General features: G+C 40.7%; 1 protein-coding gene across 1 annotated transcript in view; it reads left to right on the plus strand.

Moving 5' to 3' along the window:
* The window catches only part of cntnap2a (contactin associated protein 2a), a 274,377-nt gene that overhangs the window by 156,432 nt on the left and 98,555 nt on the right, over positions 1-19,390 (plus strand). The window contains exons 10-11 of the mRNA XM_046371619.1: positions 9,535-9,684; positions 18,489-18,651. Coding sequence (XP_046227575.1) covers positions 9,535-9,684; positions 18,489-18,651 — 313 coding nt within the window. The remainder of the gene's footprint in view (positions 1-9,534; positions 9,685-18,488; positions 18,652-19,390) is intronic.

A 19,390-nucleotide genomic window follows, 5' to 3' on the forward strand; every position in this document is an offset into this window, starting at 1 on the left:
TGTTTGTGCTCTGGGTGTGTCTGTAATGGTCATCAATTCTTCACTAACACATTACTCAGTAGAACATAGCCAAGAAGAAATCTACTTTCTGCTCCAGCAAAACTTGGTTTTGTGTTATTTTTAAGTTATCTTTAAATGTTAAATGTGTGTGTTTTCTTCATGCGTACAGCTGCAGAGAAATTAATATTTGTGGTGGTGGGCTGGTATTTAAGTCTGGACCAAAGGGATAATTCAACAATCTTTATACATGACCATGTCATGAGCATTAGTTTCAAACTGCCAGTTTGTGATTTCCGAAGGGTTTTCTCTGGAAACCCCAAGTGCACCCCAAGCAGGTGCAGAAGGTAGATGAAGGTATATCATATTGATGATTGTGTCCAATCATTTCCTCATAAACTCGTTCTCTCCACGGTGGGTCATTTAAGTAAATTTCTTTCCTTAATTGGGAACTGAGCAACAGGTAAAGTATATCTTTTCTGCTGCTGGGAACACATCCCCTTATGTACACATGCATATTCATATGTGTGTGTGTGTGTGTGTGTGTGTGTGAGAGAGAGAGAGAGAGAGAGAGAGAGAGAGAGAGAGACAGCAAGAACTTGCTTTGAGGCTGTTAATGACCTGCAGAAACAGGCTGTCTTCTCCTTTGAGAAAACTTCTGTCATTTCATCTACTTCCTCCTCTCAAGCAAAGAGACAAGGGTTCGAAACTAAAGGGAAGATGAGGCCTCTGAGAGAACACTCTAGATTAGACTGCGGGTGTCTCCTTAACACTATGTGTGTCTGTGTGTTAATAGAGAGTACTTAGTTGTGATTCCTGCAGGGACTCTGATCTAATTTTCCCATCACTTTCCTTTTACTTACTCATTAACTCTCCAATTCTCTTCTCTTTTGCTCTCATCGCTCATTTGTTAGAATTACAGTATACAGCAGCTTTGCTAGAGCAGAGCTGGAAAATGTTGTCTTGATGGCCGTACAGCAAGACCAAATCATGTTCTGATGCGCCCAAATATAAACCAAACCCCTATTTTCCACATTACCTACCATGAAATAAAAAGGCAGCAAAGAAAGGCTCCTTTTGTACCTGACTCAGACAGCTGGTGAGTGTTGTTATTTGTCTTTGAGTATGTGCGTTGAAGATGCTACCCTCTGATCATCCCTCTTGATTAATTATCGAATTATTGGGCACCAGCATTGTTTCCATGGAAACAAAACTCACTGTCTCTAATGCTTTTGCACACGCAAAGAAATCTAATTTCCTAAGAGGTCCTCAAGCAATAAAGTGAGGAAATATGTTTTTGTACTTCTGTTTGGTTTTCAAAGAAGACGAAAGATGTAAGTACTAATGATTAGTCTTGAATTGAATATCTAACTATAGCTTAAATGTGTCACTGTAGACAAAATAGAAATATGATTGAGCTCTCTGCACTTGCTTGTATGCTTTTTGACAAGATGTTTGGCAAGATAATCTAAATTGTGGATTGACAAGGGGAAATAGAGGGAAAATATCATGGTTATTGTACTACTGTCATTATTCAGTCCAGCAGCCTTAACATTTTGTGTCACTGCTTTATTAAAATTCCCTTTGCAAACTATTATATATCTCTTGTATCACTTGCATATTATTATTATATTTGGTCTTTCAGGTACAGAATAGGTAAACAACTTTCATGTGCTATGCTGTGTTTCTCTCATCCTTGTTGCGCTTATTAATTCTTTTCTTCATTATCTCTGTATATCAGCCTATTTGAAGCCACTAGGGAAATATGTCAAAGCACAGATCATCTTCGGCGAGAGGCGAGGCTCACTGCAAAATAGGACAAAGCCACAGGCAGCATAAACTGTTTGATTCAGCCACCTCTAAAGCAGAATTATTTTACTATGTTAAAAACTCTCTCTCTCTGTGTGTGTGTGTGTAGGTGTGCTTGCGTGCGTGCATGTGTCTGTGTGTGTGTGTTCGCACGCATGCGACCACACCCATCAACTCAGACAGAAGTAATAACATCAGTTCCTTTGAGATGCAGATAGAAAATCAGTCTGACACACACACACACACACACACACACACACACACACACACACAGGGTTACTTGCACAGTCCGAATAGGAAGCATAAGGCATTACAATAATGGAAAGGCCGGAGGCACAGATTTGAGGGGAAAAACACACTACAGCCACCCTGATTATAATGTTATATTGTTTCATTCCCCCAGTGTGTGTGTGTGTCCCTGTGCCTGTGTGCATTTTGTGTTTGTGTGTGTGTAGGCAAGGCTTAATATGTTGCATTGTGAGGCTTTGTGTGGATGGCATATTGCCATCCCTGAAGACGTGCAAAGCTCTTCAAACTACCTCAGAGGACTGAATATTTAGGCGTGGAGGAGATGGGGGAGGATAGATTCCTGAGTGCCAGAGGGCCCCATAAATTCATAGCAGACAAAATTTATTTATACTGTACATACAGGATCAATATGTAATCGAAACAGGTGGAGAGGAGAGCAGAGAGGGAGGAGAGGAGACAAATGAAGGAAAAAGGAGAGTAGAAGAGCAGAATGATAATGTTTCACAACTAATATACATACTTGACAGAGTTTTTGCACTGTGTGATGTTCCCGACATGTTCCACAGGGAGATGAGATGTAGAAAAAAACACTCAGGCCATAAATAGTGTTTCTTTCTCATGTGTAACGTGATAATGTGTTAATTGTTGTGTATTACTCCCTGATATCTATGTAATCAGCTTCTGCCTCTGAGAATTTGATTAGTATTCACCTGAATGCTTCTTATCTGCTATAACTCCCTGCTCTATTTTCCATTTTATCAGAGGGACTCAGCATTATCTGAGCCCGTGTTACTCCTTCATGATGTATTTAATATTTTATGGAGTTTGGACCATCTCACTGGCTTTGGATAAGAGCCTGTAAAACATACCTTTGTCTCCTATTCTTGGCTTTACAGGTCTCAGTTAAGTCAGATTAGATATTTAACAAGCTGCAGTGATTTTGATGTGTCTGGCTACGTTTCAAGCACTCAGCTAAAAATCGCTGCAACAAAATGATCTTAAATTGATCCTTCCGTCTTTTATCCCCCTTCAGAGTCACCTTTGTTCTGAGGGCACTGACCTGTAATCCCAAATGATTATTTCTAGCTTTGTTTTGTTGCAAATATTGTATTTATTGTTTATTCACGCAAGTGTTGTCTAGCTCTCCCTCTCCCTCTCAAAATTGGATCAGCTTGATGTACTGTCTGCTATCCGTCATTGATCCCACATGGGATATATTCTGTAGCTGAAATCGAAAGTGCAATACTACCTGCACACCTACAGATAGACAGATAAACAGTCTTGAATCTGGGGTGCTGGCTTTCTGGGTTTAGACTTTTAACTTCTTAATATCACAATAATAATAAAAATAATAATAATACAAACTTCTCACTGAAAATATGGTTTTATGTCATTTCGCTGTGACAATGAGAAACGTGATGGGAGTTTGCCACGGGTATACTGCATTAGGGCACAGCCTAACACAAATTCGCTCAGTGAAACGTGTTGCAATGCAAAGATCATCCTCCCACTGTGACATAGATGTAAAATGAAGAAAACACAGCGTAAAGCCAGCTCTGTCATTAGATGTCACATTTCATCTGCTTGTGTTCTCACTCGACACTTTAGCCACTTTGTCTTTCTGACATTCAAGTTTAGTCTTGGTGACACTCAGCTCCACCCTCCGTTCAATGACTGTGTTTCTCTGCTCCTTCAGCTCAGCCCAGATGTCAGGGATGGTGGTGCTACTCTGCCCACTTGTCTGTTTGTTTATCGGTTCAAACCCTTTATGATTTACTGCGCTTTCTTTGACACACAGTCTGACACGATGGCAACAGTGAAAGCAACTGTGAGTAACAAAAAATTTCTGAGTGTAGGTCCCTAAAAGAGCCAAATTGTAGACTGCTGGAGCCCCAGCAGCAGCTGCTGTCTGTGTTTTTCTCAAGCCAGGTTCCCTTCAACTAAATTTTAACCAGTTTGCCTACAGGGTCAGTTAGTGACTGCTGTTTGTCAGTCATTGTGGTAAACTGGATGCTGAACCTCCCTGTGTTGATACACTTTGGACTTCACTGTAGGTAAAGGAGGTCATATATGGTGTTACCATGGCAGTAGGTGCACTGTACCGATATATAGCATGCATATGTAATGTGTATCTGGGTGTACAGGATACGGACATTTAAAGGGACAGGGAATCCATTTTTATTTCCTGGTGTTTGCACAATCATAGAAGGTATCACAAAGCACAGCTGAGGCAAGAACACCAGCATTATCTGGGCACCTTTTTTAATATTTTATTGACATTTCAGTAGCCGATTGATAAAAAGAAGACCCCAGAAAAAGGAGGAATGGCTTTAGCTACTAATAAGAACCTACGTGTTAAAATGAAAAGAAAACTTGATAAATATAATTTGAAAAATATATTACTTATTGAAACTTGTATATGTTACCCATGGATAACACAGTATAACACAACACTGTGTTTTAAATGGTGAAAAAATAGTTTTATCTTCTCATCAGTCCTACAGCTCACTGTACAGTTTCATCTCTTATTCTAAATTCAGTGCCTCCATATTGCTGCTGTTAGACCTGTTAGTATTTGGTATATACTGTATATACTTGCTGTACTGGTGCTTTTAAACAGAGTGATGATGTTGTCCTTATATTGCACTGAAATAAATTGTTTCTATTCGTTCTATTTGTCAAACATTACTGTTCAAAACAGGATTTCCAAAAATCTTCCCATGGACGAAGTTGACAAAATATATAAATATAAACCTGAGAGACCCTAAAGCACAGGAAAGTCAGGTTTAGAAGACAATCATTAAGTCACATTTTATTAATAATTTTATAATGAATATCTTATCCTGTTATTAATCTTTTAAACAATTTTATTCCATTCTATCTCAGATACACCAGTAAGTAGCTCCAGTTAACCGCTCTGACTGGTGGCTAGGAAAGTCAGCTCTGCCCATTGGGAAAGTGAAACTGTCTGTTGTTCTTTATTCAGATTGACAGCATCCAATGGATATCACTTATCACTGTGCTGTCAGTTGCAGTGTCCTAGATTGTCCTAGATATATTGTATACAGCAAAATATAATAATATAATATAATAGCTCTATGAGTGGACAGAAGACACTGCACTCTCAATGAGCTTGTTCATCAGGGTTTTCATCAGATTTTTTCCTAATTTTAGCACTTTACTTCATTATAAAACTCTTACTCTACTCTACTTACTCTAATCTGTACAGCTGTAGAAGCAGAAATACCCTTCTTCCTTTGATGACAGGAGCTACTTAAAAGCAGAATAAATTGTTGGTGGCCATGTGCAATCAAGGACGATGTCAACAAAGTGTGGTGTCATAAATAACTGGAAGGCATAAAAATCATCAAGGTCATGGTGAACATACCGACATTTTGTCAAGTCCTTCTGCATCCCATTCAGATGCACAATCTGTAGCCTTGCTGCCTCAAAGCCTTTCTAACACGTATTGTATTGTAGATGAGTGGAGTTTCAGTGTTGAATCGTCCAGTTTTTCCTGAAGTGAAACCAGCTTTGGAGTGTCCAGACACAGGAGGGAAACATTAACTGTTAGAGAATTACAGCAAAACCAACTGTGTTGTTTCAAGGGAAAGGCCGGTTAGAATTTCATTGTTTTTTGTCTTTTATCAAAATACCTTCTTTCCATATCACCCAGTTTCTTCTTGGCTGTAGCTGTAGTTCAGTCTTGGAAATATCCAGCTCCTCCCTGAGAGCTGTCACCTCCTTCCTCTGCTCCTGCGCCTCCTCCTCCCTGGTTGTCACTCTGGAAACCAGGGCTGCCAGTTCTGCTGCTTGCACTGCAAACATGAAAGCCAATCATTTCTCAGCTGCACTTTTAGGATTTTCCAGCAATACCCTGTCTATGATTTTGGTAATTATGTACCAGAAATCAGTCTCTCAGCTTCCTCCACTTTTTTCTTCAGGAGCTGCTGTTCGGTCTCAGACGCTTCCAGCTCGCTGTAATTGCTGTCACCTTGTTTTCAGTGGGTGTCAGTTAGGAGCTCATCACTGAAATACCACAGAGGCTGAGGATGACTTTCTTTTGAGTAAGACTGTCGAAAGCAGCAATCCACGACATCTTCATCATTATTGTCTGTTGCTGCTGATATGACACCATAGTTAACTGATATCCAGTCCACAGTGACCTTTTTTATTGACTTTGCTGATCTCATGGTGCCTGTAATTGTAGAATTTCTCTTTTTATTTTCTAAGAAGTGTAAGCTGTAACAAACAATTTCAAAACTAACGTAGAGATGAAACAGTCAAAGTGGATCACTTCAGCAGATGAATCTACAATTTTCTGCAAAGGAACAATTTTCTGTCACTGGTTCTTGCTTGTCAAATGTGAATATTTGTCATCAATTTGGCAATTTGACTTTGGGAAGTTATTATGGAGCTTTTTACTAACCAAACATTTAATCAAGAAAATAACTGATTGATTAATTGATAATGAAAATAATTTCCATCAATGATGATTGCATCACCAGCCCAAATATGACTGATGATGTGTGTTCTCTGTCTCTAGCTGAGCCACTTTCTCTCTCTGGGTTTGCAGTCATAGTTGGTATGCCTCAGTTTGACCCTCTGCTCCACCACTATGTCTCTCATCCCAAATATCCGTCCCCTGTAAACTTTGGTTAGCTCTCCTGCTCTCTCCTTGAGCCCATGTCAGACAGAACAGCAACGCTGGCAGCACAGAAGCCCTCACTGTAAAACCCCTCTGCAAATACATCTAAGAAATGCAATGGAGTCTGATGTTTTCAGCTGTTTATGCAAGAAACATTTCCCAGCACAGCAGAAACGGATAAAGCACCCTCAAAGAATCATTTAACATGTAGGCTTTTTTACAACATGGCGCCTATTTTGGACATAAGTAATGTTTTTCTCATAGATGTCATCATTTGTCTTCTTTAACAGAAAAGCCTTTACAAGCTTTCCAAATGTAACCCACTGAGTTAAAGCCTCTGCGAACATAAACAGTAATTACACACCATGAGTTGACAGTCTTTTTAAAGAATTAGTAAATAAATAGAAATAGAAAGTTCGGGCCTCTTGTCATATTTCAGAAGTCTGAAACTTTACTTCTAACAGAGTATTTTTGCATTGTTGTACTGGCACTTTTACATACGTAAAGGATGTGAATACCTCTGCCACCCCTGCCAGCCTTCCCCTTGTTACTGGGCCTCTGCACATAAATGACCACGCTAAAGCAAGCCATTAACCGGTCTTATCCTGTCAAATCTGAACAATTCTCTTCCTCCTCCTCCTCCTCCGTCTTCACTCCTTCAGTATCTGTGCTCTTTTTATCTGTGGCAGACAGTCGGCATGTGAGTGATTTGAGACGGTGTGTTTGGCGCGTGTGACAGAAAGAGAGAGAAAGAATGCGCCACATGTTAGTGTGCACAAGATTCGGTTTTGTGTGCCTGTGCTGCAGTGAGTGTGAAGATTTGACACCACTATCACCGCTCATCATTCAAAGCTATTGCAAGTGATGTAAAACAGATGAGAGGACACGAGGTTACACAGTATCTCTTTTCCATTACATTCAAGAGGTTATAGAGAGGGACGGGAGGGAGCAGAGAGCTTGATGGTGATTACATCAAACCAATATACAGTCAGAAATGCGATTGTCAATAAAGGAGCACATCAAGGTCGCTTTGCAGCCAAACTGAATTTTTTGTTGTCATTCAGATAAAAGCTAATTTTCTGCCTTTTTTTAAATTCATGCCCTCTCAAGTACAACAAAAAAAAGAAAAATTCATGCATGATCGCATTCATCTTTATACTGCTGTGTGTGTTTTGTGAACACTGAACAAGGCCATAGCAGGTGGCCATCTTGGCTCTTGGTTTCTTTGGTCACTGCCATGAAGACACATGCACTCACACACACACACACACACACACACACACACACACACATGGTCACCCTGGTGATGGAGATTAATTAGTGTAGACCCCCAACTGATGTGAAAGCCAGGGTCTCCAAATGCATTCTGGGAGGAAATAAACTATGAAAAAGTGCACCTTTCAGATAGTGAAAACACACACACACACACACACACACACACCGTCAGTCACACACATGCAGAAACGAAGGTACACGTGTATCAACTTGAATGCAGGTCCATCAGTATACACTGTACACGCTGAACTTGCCCACAGTGTCCTGACCGTTGAGAAGCAGTGAGAGGAGCTGACGATGCATCACATGGCCACGTGAGGAGGGACGTATAAAGAAAGGGGAGAAGTGAAATGCAAAAATAGAGGACAGGAAATGAAGACAGAGAGAGACAGAAGAAAGAATCAGGGACAGGGAGGGAGGCAGGGAAGGGAGAATGAATAGAGATTGGTGTCAGTAAGAGGTGATCTATAGAGGAGAGGGTGATGAGAGTGAGCTGGCTTCTCTCTCAGCTCCAGTAGTAATGTCCCTTTCCAAAACATCACTCATATTTAATGGAGCACAGCTACAAGGGAAGAGAGAGAAAAGGAGAGCACAAACCCCGTGCACAAACACACACACTCTACATCGACATATGCAGACAACGCACACCGTTACAGACTTGTACACACTTGCACAAAGTGCTGAAAGCATGCGCACAGATAGAGAGAACACACACACACACACACACACACCGGTACTCTGGTACTCAGACGCAAACGGGGTTCTCTGAGAGTTAATGGAGTTGAGACACAGGGACCTTGAGACTGGAAGCTGCACTCAGCTTGGTGGTGGAGGTGGGGGATAAAACAGAAAGGAAGAAGAATTGGGGATCATTGGCATACATATGAGAATATGTGTTGAAGTGAGGAAAAAAATGTGGTGGAGGCAGGAAGATTATCCTCTGCTGAGCGTGTCTTGACTGTGTCTGAAGTCACATTTACCAGGCAGCTTAGATGGAGGTGTGTGAGGGGTGGAAAAACTCAGGGGAGGAATCGTTGTGGAGAAATAAAACAGCTGTATGATGGAGTAGAAGGTAAACAGAGAGAGATAGCCTCACATCACAGATAGAAATTACATTTCCCAGTTTCACCACCTACATACTCCTCACCCATGATGAGTCATTCAGTCATCTTTTCCTTAAATCCCTCTCAGGTCCGTGACATTTTCCTGTATTCTCCTTTAACAAAGTTATAGTTATTGACCTCGCAAAAGGAATCAGTCTTGATTATTTTTTTATTAAGCTACAAGTAAGGTCAGCATCCACCGTCAAAACATGACGTGGGTGCTGACCTTTTTTGTTTTTTAATTTAAAGTTCACAAATGATGAAAGAATGTGGGTCCGCATTTTTAATAGAGTTGGATCTAGATTACATTTTTCGACTTTGGCAATTCTTTTGTTCCGAGACGTCACGCAGCTAAAACCTCATGGTCACCAAGAAGGTTTTCTGCTTATAGAAAATTCTGTTTACAATTCCTCTTACTTTCTGAAGACATTTTTTATCGCTGCTCACTTCCAGGTTCGGGCCTTAACGACGGCCAGTGGCACGCCGTACGTTTGGTTGCCAAGGAGAACTTTGCCATGTTGACGATAGATGGCGAGGAGGCGTCTGCTGTGCGCTCCACCTCCCCTCTCACCGTCAACACTGGAGGAACCTATCACCTGGGAGGTAAGCGTCACCACAGCGCCGTCACCGCAGATCTGATGAAAACACCACACTCATCACTTCCAAATCCATTCATCATCATTCCACCACATTCGACCGAGGAAGGCATGACACTATTAGATGGCCGCTATGCTCAGGAGGTAACAATGGGACAGAAAACACCATCCACTTTACATCCATTCATATCTACGACGTGTTTCAGTCAATTTTGACTGCTTGTTTTGTGAATTCTTTGAAGTATTGTCATGTGTCAGGTTTTGGTTGCTGTGTTGTCTTAAACTATTTCTTTTTGTACTGAATTGCATGGCAAGAAATTTGTTGGTGCTATAGGAAACAGGGCTCAGTGAAGCTTTTATGAACTCTGTGTGTGTGTGTGTGTTTGCAGGCTAAGTAAGTATGCAAATCATTTATCTTGCCAGAGATCTATACGCCAGTAGCCAGAGTTCAGGAGGTTGCTCACTTTGCTAGAGCACAGACACAAGTAGGCCACCAGATACACACTACCATGCAGGGAGTAATACATACAATAACACACACACACACACACACACACAGCAGCAACAATCTGTCTGAATTAGGAAGATGCCAGGTTAACGATGCTAGACACCGCTGTCCGTTTATTGGAAGGTGGTCTGTGTGTGTGTGTGTGTGTGTGTGTGTGTGTGTGTGGTGGGGGGGCTCCTGTATGAAATTACAGTAACAGAGAGAGATAATCTGGCCTCTGATAGCTCCATAAGGCCTCTGTCCCTCTCTCTCTCTATCAGTGTACAATCTCCTCCATCAAACCAAACCATTTCCCCAGGCCAGTCAATAAGGATCAGCACCTCACACACACACTTCCACATTCTTTTATTCTGTTGTCCATCTTAATTTACTGCTCGCTGCTCCTGAGTGACTCACTCACAAAGCATCCAAAACCTGTTAAATGATTTATTTACTTTTTTGTTTACTTTTCTGAGGTTTTCTTGGATTCTATAAATTTAAATCGTAAATTATTCAGTATTAACGAGTGATATTCACACCAAAGTTTTTATCATCACTTATCTTTCTTTCAACCCAGCTTTCTCTCAACTTTCCCTCTTTTGTCTGCCTTTTCAGTCCACTATCTCCTCTCTTCTTTCCTCTCACACTCTGGTCTCCGTTTTGATCCAATTGATAATTTATTGATTTTTGTAAGCTGAGTTGGGAATCAATAGTGGCTGTGAGGAGAGGATCTCTGTGATCTCTTTACCCCTTGAAGAGGAGACAGACAACGTGCGAGAAAGGAAGAGCAAATGGAAAAGGGGACAGATAAAAACAAGGAGAAAGTGGAGACAGAGAGTGAGATGGGGAGATGCAAAAGTTTTTGACAAGGAAATTTCAGAAGATGGCTCATAATTGAGTGAAAGGCTTGAGATAGGAACAGGCGGTGAGCACTGTATCCTAAGAGGAGCTGGAAGGCTGAGAGGAAGTGAGACACTGAGACATAAAACCCAAGAGGAGCCACATGCATGTCACACAATTCACTGTATGATGCGTATGTGCAACTTACAGAATTTCTCCTTTCTGTCTCATTCTGTGAAAAGTATATAAACACATGGCTTGCATTTACTCACACCCGGATACACGCATATGCGTCAATACAATTTGGAGAAATACAACTATGTTCTTTTTTCCACCCGACCGACAGAGGAAGCGTGTGGGCTGCATTGGCAGCATCTGTGACTGCAGTTTTACTCGTTAGTTTCACATGACATAATGAATGCTGAGAAGCAGGGTAGTAAACACAAGTTTGAAGACTGCGGGGGATTCAAAACTGCTGATTATTACTGTGGCAGTGAGAGATATTTGGACCGCAGTATCGCAGTCCATGAGGGAGAAATTTTAGGAAGACATATTTGGAAATATCTCACCCAGTTCATTCTTGGATCAGACTTCTGTTTCATGGGAAAAGGTTTGTGCGCTGCTGCAGGTTGTTTTCACCTCCCTGAATTATTTTAGCTTTTTTGACAATTGGGATCGGTTTTACTTTTGATTCATAGCAGTCCTGACCTGATTTTATTTCCTGTTACTCAATTCCTCACCTTCCCATTATAACAGATTTTCAGTGAAGGCCTCAAGCCAAGCCTGGGTTTGTATGAACAGAGCATGTGGGTGTTTTTGACTGCATGCTCTGAAAGTCCCAAGTACCACGTGCACACTTAACTCACTCAGACAGAATATCTAGAACGTTTATTCAAAACACTCACCTCTCATCACATTCAGGGGCTAATTTTCATCCCAGCACAGAGGTAGCAGAATAATGTAGTGAGTGTACAAAAAGATAGTTTAGCCTTTAACTTGCCCTCAATTACTCTATCTGATCACTCAGCTTGATGAGTCAAAGAGGCCAAGCGCATTAAGCTGTCCTAAAGCTCTCTAACAATATTCCAGCAGCACTTTCAATGTGACTATGACTCCTCTGTCAGCGTGCCACAATTGGCCAAAAGCTGTCAGTATCATGAACGATCCATGTTCTTTATGGGCAGGACGGAGCTTCGGATGATAGCTGGGAGATGTGTGTTGGAGGTTTACTGATCCAGGTAGCCACCTGCTTCGAATTTCACAGCTTTAAGGCATCAATCTGCTGTGTTTTCATTGGTAACAGTTGTTGATCAGTGACCACGGATGGAGCCAGACTTGGTGAGCAAAGTACCTCGGCTGCCAGAGCATGATCCGGTTGTAAGAGTTGGATTTTCCTATCTTTATCTAATTTTGTTGAGTGTAGTGAACTTCTCGCCAGCATTGCTCTGCATGAAAAATGATTTTTGGGAATGGGAACTGCTAATAAGCATCCTGTGTGCTACAACAGGGTGAGTGCTGGATGTCCTTGCTTGGATGTCAGAGGAGAGATGTCCTACTATCCATCTGTTTCTATGTTCTTCACTTTAAATTTTTTTCACAGCAGCTTAATTTTTATTAAGCATGTCCAATTGCCGCATTAAAGAAAATTAAGACAAATTAGTATGATGCTGAAGCGTGACTGCCACACATATGCGGGGACATGCATACATGATACACACACTAATACACACTAAGTCTGAAGTCCAGCATTTTCACTTGATATAATAATAGTATAGTAAGTAAGTATAATAATATGGTTAAAGTGAGAGAGGATCCATGCAGCTGAGTAACAGGTGATGTTCATACCAAAGGTTGCTGACACTGAGCGGTTATGTGAGATAATTATTTGTCTGTGTTTCATCAAACAGGAAGTGGACAGAATATCATCAGTGGGACATGATTACTTTAGTGTCCCGCAGGCCACATACTGTGTTTCAATTAAAAGTGGAAAACATGGAAAACAGTTAGCCAGAGGCTGCTTTGGTTGAAAATTAAAAATAAAGACAAGCCAGCTGTTTGAATGTCTGAATGAGACGTTTTTGTGACAAAAATGCAACATAAGTTCTCTCCATTCAGCCGTTAGATTTTATTAAGTACTCTGTTGCATAAATAGTCTTTTTAATTAAGGAAAACTATTCTTTTAAAAGGTAACAAAGTTTTTTAATGCTTTTAGGTAGCATTAATATTAATACTATTAATGTGTAATACGAAGACAAGCTTGTTGCATGCTTTAATCAATGTAATAAATTACTTAATTTGAATAGATGGTTATGTTTAATGCATTTTGACGACTCTGATGGGACATTATGCAGCTCAAGTGCCCTTTCCAAAGAGTTTAAAGGCTGTGCAAATTACACAGCTAATACATTTTCATTTCTTTACTATGCTTCATTATTTTTGTCGACTTCTTTTAGTTTTTTAAACTGTTTTGTATGTGCAGTTTTACGCCATATAATATAATAGTTCCCATGTATTTCTTCAGAACAGTTTTCTTTGGGTTCACCAGTCACAAACGCAGCTAATTGTCCTGCCTTTTGTCATTCTGTGGCGTTCTACAGACTAAATCCAAGGTTATGGGATATTATACCATAGATTTCAGAGGAAAGGAAAGATCTGGCTCTCAGCCTCTGTCATCCTATCCTCAACTATCCCCTCACTCTCCGAACCCTCTGTTTTCCTTTCTCCACTTTTCTTCCCTCCCGCATTTCTTTCTTTCTCTTCAATTTTTCAGTTTATCTTCTCTTCTTCCTTTTTGGCCATCATCCTTTCCCTTTTCCTCTCATCCCCTTTATCCTCCTTAACCGGGTCAACCCGTTCCTTTGCCTCCTCTCGTCTCCTCTCATCTCCACCCTTCTATCCTTCAAGCGTCTGCTTTCAGAATCAGCCTCCTGAAGCCAAAGCCTATTTTACGGGCAGTAGTTTCTCACTCCTGATGCTGCGCTTAGAGAAATTAGTAAGTGACTGACATGAGACATCCACAAATTGAATTTCTCAAGAGGGAAGACAGACGGACACTCACACAAACACACAAACGCGCACACACATACGTGATATCATAAAGTCATGTTCTTTTCTCCGCAGCAAGAGGGGACGAATGGATATACTAATGAGAGAGTAGTCAATCATGGGGAGTTCCACCCTGAAGCGTGTGGGTGTTTGATTACTGTGGAAAAGAAAAGCGAGTTCTGTCTTTCTTTTATTAGTTTTGCAATCCCCTGTTCTTTACTAATTTTATAACTCGGCTTGTTCCAAACAGTTTCACAGCATTTCCTAGCTCATTGCTTCCTCTCATTCATATTTATTTTTATTTGCATGCATAAATGACAGGACAGTCTTTATTGTATCTGACAGTCTTCCATCACAATCTGCAGTATTCTAACTATTCTGACTATTACTAACCATTCTATAACAACCTTTCTGACTTTTTAAAATAAACTGCTATGATGCTGCTTACACTCCAGTTGGTTTATTTGCAACACCTGTAATAGGTATTATTACTCACAGTATACATTCATTCATTTTCTATACCGCTTGTCCGTCAGGGTCGCGGGGAGCAGGAGCCTATCCCAACTGATTATGGGCGAGAGTCCAGGTTCACCCTGGACTGGTCGGCAGTCAATCGCAGGGCTGACACACAAAGACAAACAACCACACACTCACACCTAGGGACAATGTGATTCAGTTCAATTCAATTCAATTCAATTTTTATTTAAAGTGCCAATTCATAACAGATTTACCTCTAGACACTTTACAGGTGTGTGAACAAAAAAGAGAATCAAAGTGTAGCCAGTTAACCTAATGTGCATGTTTTTGGGATTGTGGGAGGAAGTCAGAGTACACGTAGCCCTGTGCCCTTCACAGTATACATATTAGTAATAAATAAATAAAATATGGAGCATCTCAAATCCATGTTTCTACACACTGTCACCTCTTCCTCTTAAAGCTTGTGATGAATTAAACAGAGACTCTGACGCCCACATTTATCAGAGAGCAGCTTATGCGGTCTGCACGTGTGCTTTGTGTGCGTTTATGTGCACGACTACCAGTGCAGCTACATCTTGTCCTGGACACGTGTGCGGTCGTGTAGTGATTGTCTGGGTTGTTTTAGAGTTATGGTAAATGGCTCATGGAGAAAAAGGTAGCAGCAGGTAGTCCTGGTATTCCTGGTTTGATGTTGAGAGAATCTGCATATTGTTTTTGGCAATAATTTTTGTTTCTGTGAAATGTGTTGAAGCTGAGCTGTATCCTCAGAATATTTGTATAATTTTTATGTCTGAGCATGTTGGCCTATTTCCAGTCTGCCTTACTTATTGGGATGTGGGAACAAGTGCTCCGCTGCCTGAGAGCCAGCCGTGCCAGACAGATTGAGCTGCTCTCGTAGAGCTGGTGCTGGTCTTCCTGTGTGTATTGTAAGAGAAGCTTTTTGGGCACAACAGGGGGGCTGTGATAGAGTGCCAGCAAGCCTGCAGGGGATTATTGCTACTGTTACGGATCCTGAGGGGTTATGGGAGATACGGTTTTTGTTTATACTACAAATTAAAACCACACAGCATCGTTGAGTTCAGGGGAAAAAAACATTTTTTTCTTTTTTTTTTTTTTTCTTTTTTTTTTTACTTGGATTTAAACTGTGGGTGTGTGTGATAGCTTGAGGATGTACAGATGACCACATCTATGCTTTGTTTGCCAAGTGTTTGTCGAAGCCCGCCTCATTTATCTTGGCTGTCTGCATTACAGTGTTCTGTGCTGCAGTAGTAAATGAAAATGTTCATAGGAAAGGAGACTGCAAGACAAAATTTTAATGACATATTAAGATCAGCCACTGCAGCTCTGACCAAAGTTAAAGCATGACTACTGTCAGGATATGTTTCCTTTTCCTCTTGCTTTGCCAACCTATATTCGTTTAATATGCAAATAAGTATAGTGCAATTCCCAGATGAACATTTATGATGTTAAAATGAAACAAGGGGGCTGCCCAGAACAGCTGCTGATTTCTCCGTGGGGATACAGGAGGTGAAGTGGGTTACTTGAACTGGCAACAGACAAGTTTTTTGCTTTAATATATCATTATGAAGTAAATGTTGATTGCACAAAGTAATGATGATAGAATAATGACACCATCAGCGCTTATACTGGTTCTCCGTAAACCTCGATTTAACTGTGCAGTTTTGCCTGCCACAGGGCACAAAACCTCCCAGGAAAATAAAGGCTGATTAGCTTCATTTATATCTGCTTTCATGTCTCCTTATAGACTAAATGAAATGAATAAACTCAGTCTTTCCTGCTGTGTTGTTGGTAGTTGCTACTCTGAGGAAAACTGAAATTGTTCCCGCTGTCTTTGCGAGAATGGAGCCGACAGTAATACCACTTGTAAACGCTACAGGAGGGGACTATGAGACATAATCATGATTTAGTTTCCTTACTTGTGTGGTAATAAATACAAAACTAATACAACAAGTGAAACTTAAGAGTTTCAGAAGACACTGAAGGTCTTCAGTTGCAAGTCTTAAAAATTCTCTTCTTATGAAATGAGCTGTATATGGGCTAAAAACAGGTGACACCCAACAAACAAGTAGGATATACTGGCATAGTTGAAACTGGATGAACACCCCATCAGTGATTTAGAATAAGATATCAACCCAGTCCCTGTTAGCATTCATGGCCTACATCTAACCACCCATCCGTTGTTCCATGCATTGATCCGTTTGTTCTGCCACACTGTCAGGAAGGCTGCGTTTCCTTTGCATTCATATGCAATCCACAGGACACAAACTGCTGGCAGCCAGCTGCAGTCTGCTCCGCTTCCCATCTTCTCTCTCTCTTTTCCTTTCCATCTCTTCCCTCTCTCTGTCTGTCTCCCACTCCTGTGGAAAGACAGCAGGCAGGTGTGGCAGGAGAAGAGGCAGATGGCAAGGATGACAGGAGAAACTTTCTGAGGAGGAAATGAAAATCAGGGGATGTGAAGGACCGAATGAATCCAGCACAAACACAAACACATGCAGGCACACACTTTCTACTTTCCTGCTGCTTTATTTGCTGGTGTGTCACATAAGCTACAATTATGTTGGTGCACACATGCACACAATGCATATGCCCTCTATAATAAGGCTTTTTGATGCTTTGGCCTTGAGGGTAATAGGCATACTGGCGAGTGTGACAGCTTATAACATCAACATGATGGAGATGTCATTGAGCGGCAGTGTTTTATGAGTGACCTCTGTGCTGATGGCAAAGACTGAATTCCAGGCTCGCATATCCTATATCTGACAGTGTACACTGTAATAATACCTGTACATGTACACACATACACTGTGTGCAGTACACACATATGTTGTACACAGGTGTATGAAGACAGGTTTGCACATGTAGAATATACACAACCCTACTATATCCACAGAGCGCATTTGTACAAAAGATTTAGTCTGCACATGCACACACACACACACACACACACACACACACACGATGTGTACACTGTTTTGTCCTAGCCTTGTCCCCATTTCAGTCAAGGACCAGTGCCACCTTTGGACGGGTCATTGACTCTTGTATCTCATAAAGGTACTGTATATAGTAAAACCTATATGTCCTCTAGTCTATTGCGGCCTTAGCACTGGTATTAAGGCTAATGGGCCTTGTGGGTAAGCTCTAAAACAAAAGGACCGATGAAGGGTCATGGCTTTAAAAAGCGACAATAACCAGGCACTGCTCAGGTCCGTTGTTCCTCGTCAAGGATGATGTTGTCATTAAGTCTGATGTCTGACTTCCTGATGTCTTCTAAATCATGGACCAAAAGAATCCATCTTTCCTTATTTATTGCCATCTGCCTGCACTCCTTCACTTCACTGTTCAGACACAAGCTGCTGTGCGTACTGCTGTTGGTAACACTTTATGTTAAGACTGCATAACTTATCATAATTTCATGCAGGAAAGATAATTAATTCATTTGTTTGGTACTTTATGAATGATCAGGAATGTACATGAAGTATCAATATACTGTATAATGCACGACAGACATAAAGAAGAACATTACATTGATTAATGTGACAGTCATCATCATTTCAATATTTGTTACAAAGTGGGGGTTAGGGTTACATTAACACATAAACACAAAAAGAAAAAGAAAAAAGATGTCTGATAGTCATCCTTACAGTAATACAGCATTATGCAGAAATCACTCTTGATTTGATTTTTGGGTTTGTATTTTGTGGGTTTTTTTTTAGTACAATTGCTTGTAAGAAAGTATTTTGACAACGTGGTATTGCTACTTTTCCACCATTATTTGTTTCTCTTCCTTCTTAAATTCTGTTCAATATTCAGTTTACTCATATGATTTGTGTACTCTCTATGATTTGTAATAACTCACATCCAACTCTTTGTGATTTGTAGTAATTAAAAGAAGATATAATGTTTTATTTTGTGCTTTCATTTGCTCCTTTTGCTGGTTTTAGGGTATTTTCTCCAGACGCTGTTCCCACCCTCCCAGCGCTCCTTCCAGGGCTGCATGCAGGCAATCTTGGTGGACGACCAACCAGCTGATTTGCATGCGGTAGAAAAAGGCACAACGGGAGCTTTTGAGAACGTCAGCCTAGACATGTGTGCAATCATAGACAGGTAAGAGAGATCACTCCTGCATGCATTCACATCCACAACAGAATCATTCATAAATGAAAATACACATTCAGCCATATGCAAAGCACTAAAACAATTTCTCAAGGGTGTCATCAATCAAACGAGTTAAAATTGAAAGAGTCATATAAACAGAGCCTGTGAACTCTTATCGAGAGATGTACGACTCAGGGCTCTGGTTGTTGCTGTGTGTAGCTGCACAAGAATATGTTTTTGTGTGGCTGTTTTTTGTGCTTGTCTCGCTGATGGGCTGAATTCACAGTGGAAGAAGAAGTGTGTAAATAGCAATTTTTTCATTAAATTGAAAGAAAAGAGTAGGTTTGATTCTTGGGAAACACTGTATGATCTTAATCAAACATCAGAAATAGATTTTTTCATTGCCAAGTATAACTGAGCTGTAGATTCTGCATAGCACATCCCAGTGTTGGCTGACTGTTGAGTGTTGAGTGACATTTCAATTTATTTCCTTGTCACACACGAAGCAAACACACTGGAAAGGATTTCCCATGTGCGGAATCATCTAAGCTCAGTATGAGTGTTTTTTCAAACTGAATCAGTTGCCTGAGTGCAAATCATTTACATTCGATGGACTGGTTGAACCTTCAGGAATTAAGCCCACCACAGTCACAGTCGTGCAAAGGACATGCAGAAGATTTCAGTCATTGTTAAAATTTGCATGAATTGCACTGTTAAGGTGAACAGGACTGGGAAGCTACAATTAGGA

This window comes from Scatophagus argus, chromosome 18 (assembly GCF_020382885.2).
Source record: "Scatophagus argus isolate fScaArg1 chromosome 18, fScaArg1.pri, whole genome shotgun sequence".
In the NCBI taxonomy this organism is placed as follows: Eukaryota; Metazoa; Chordata; class Actinopteri; family Scatophagidae; genus Scatophagus; species Scatophagus argus.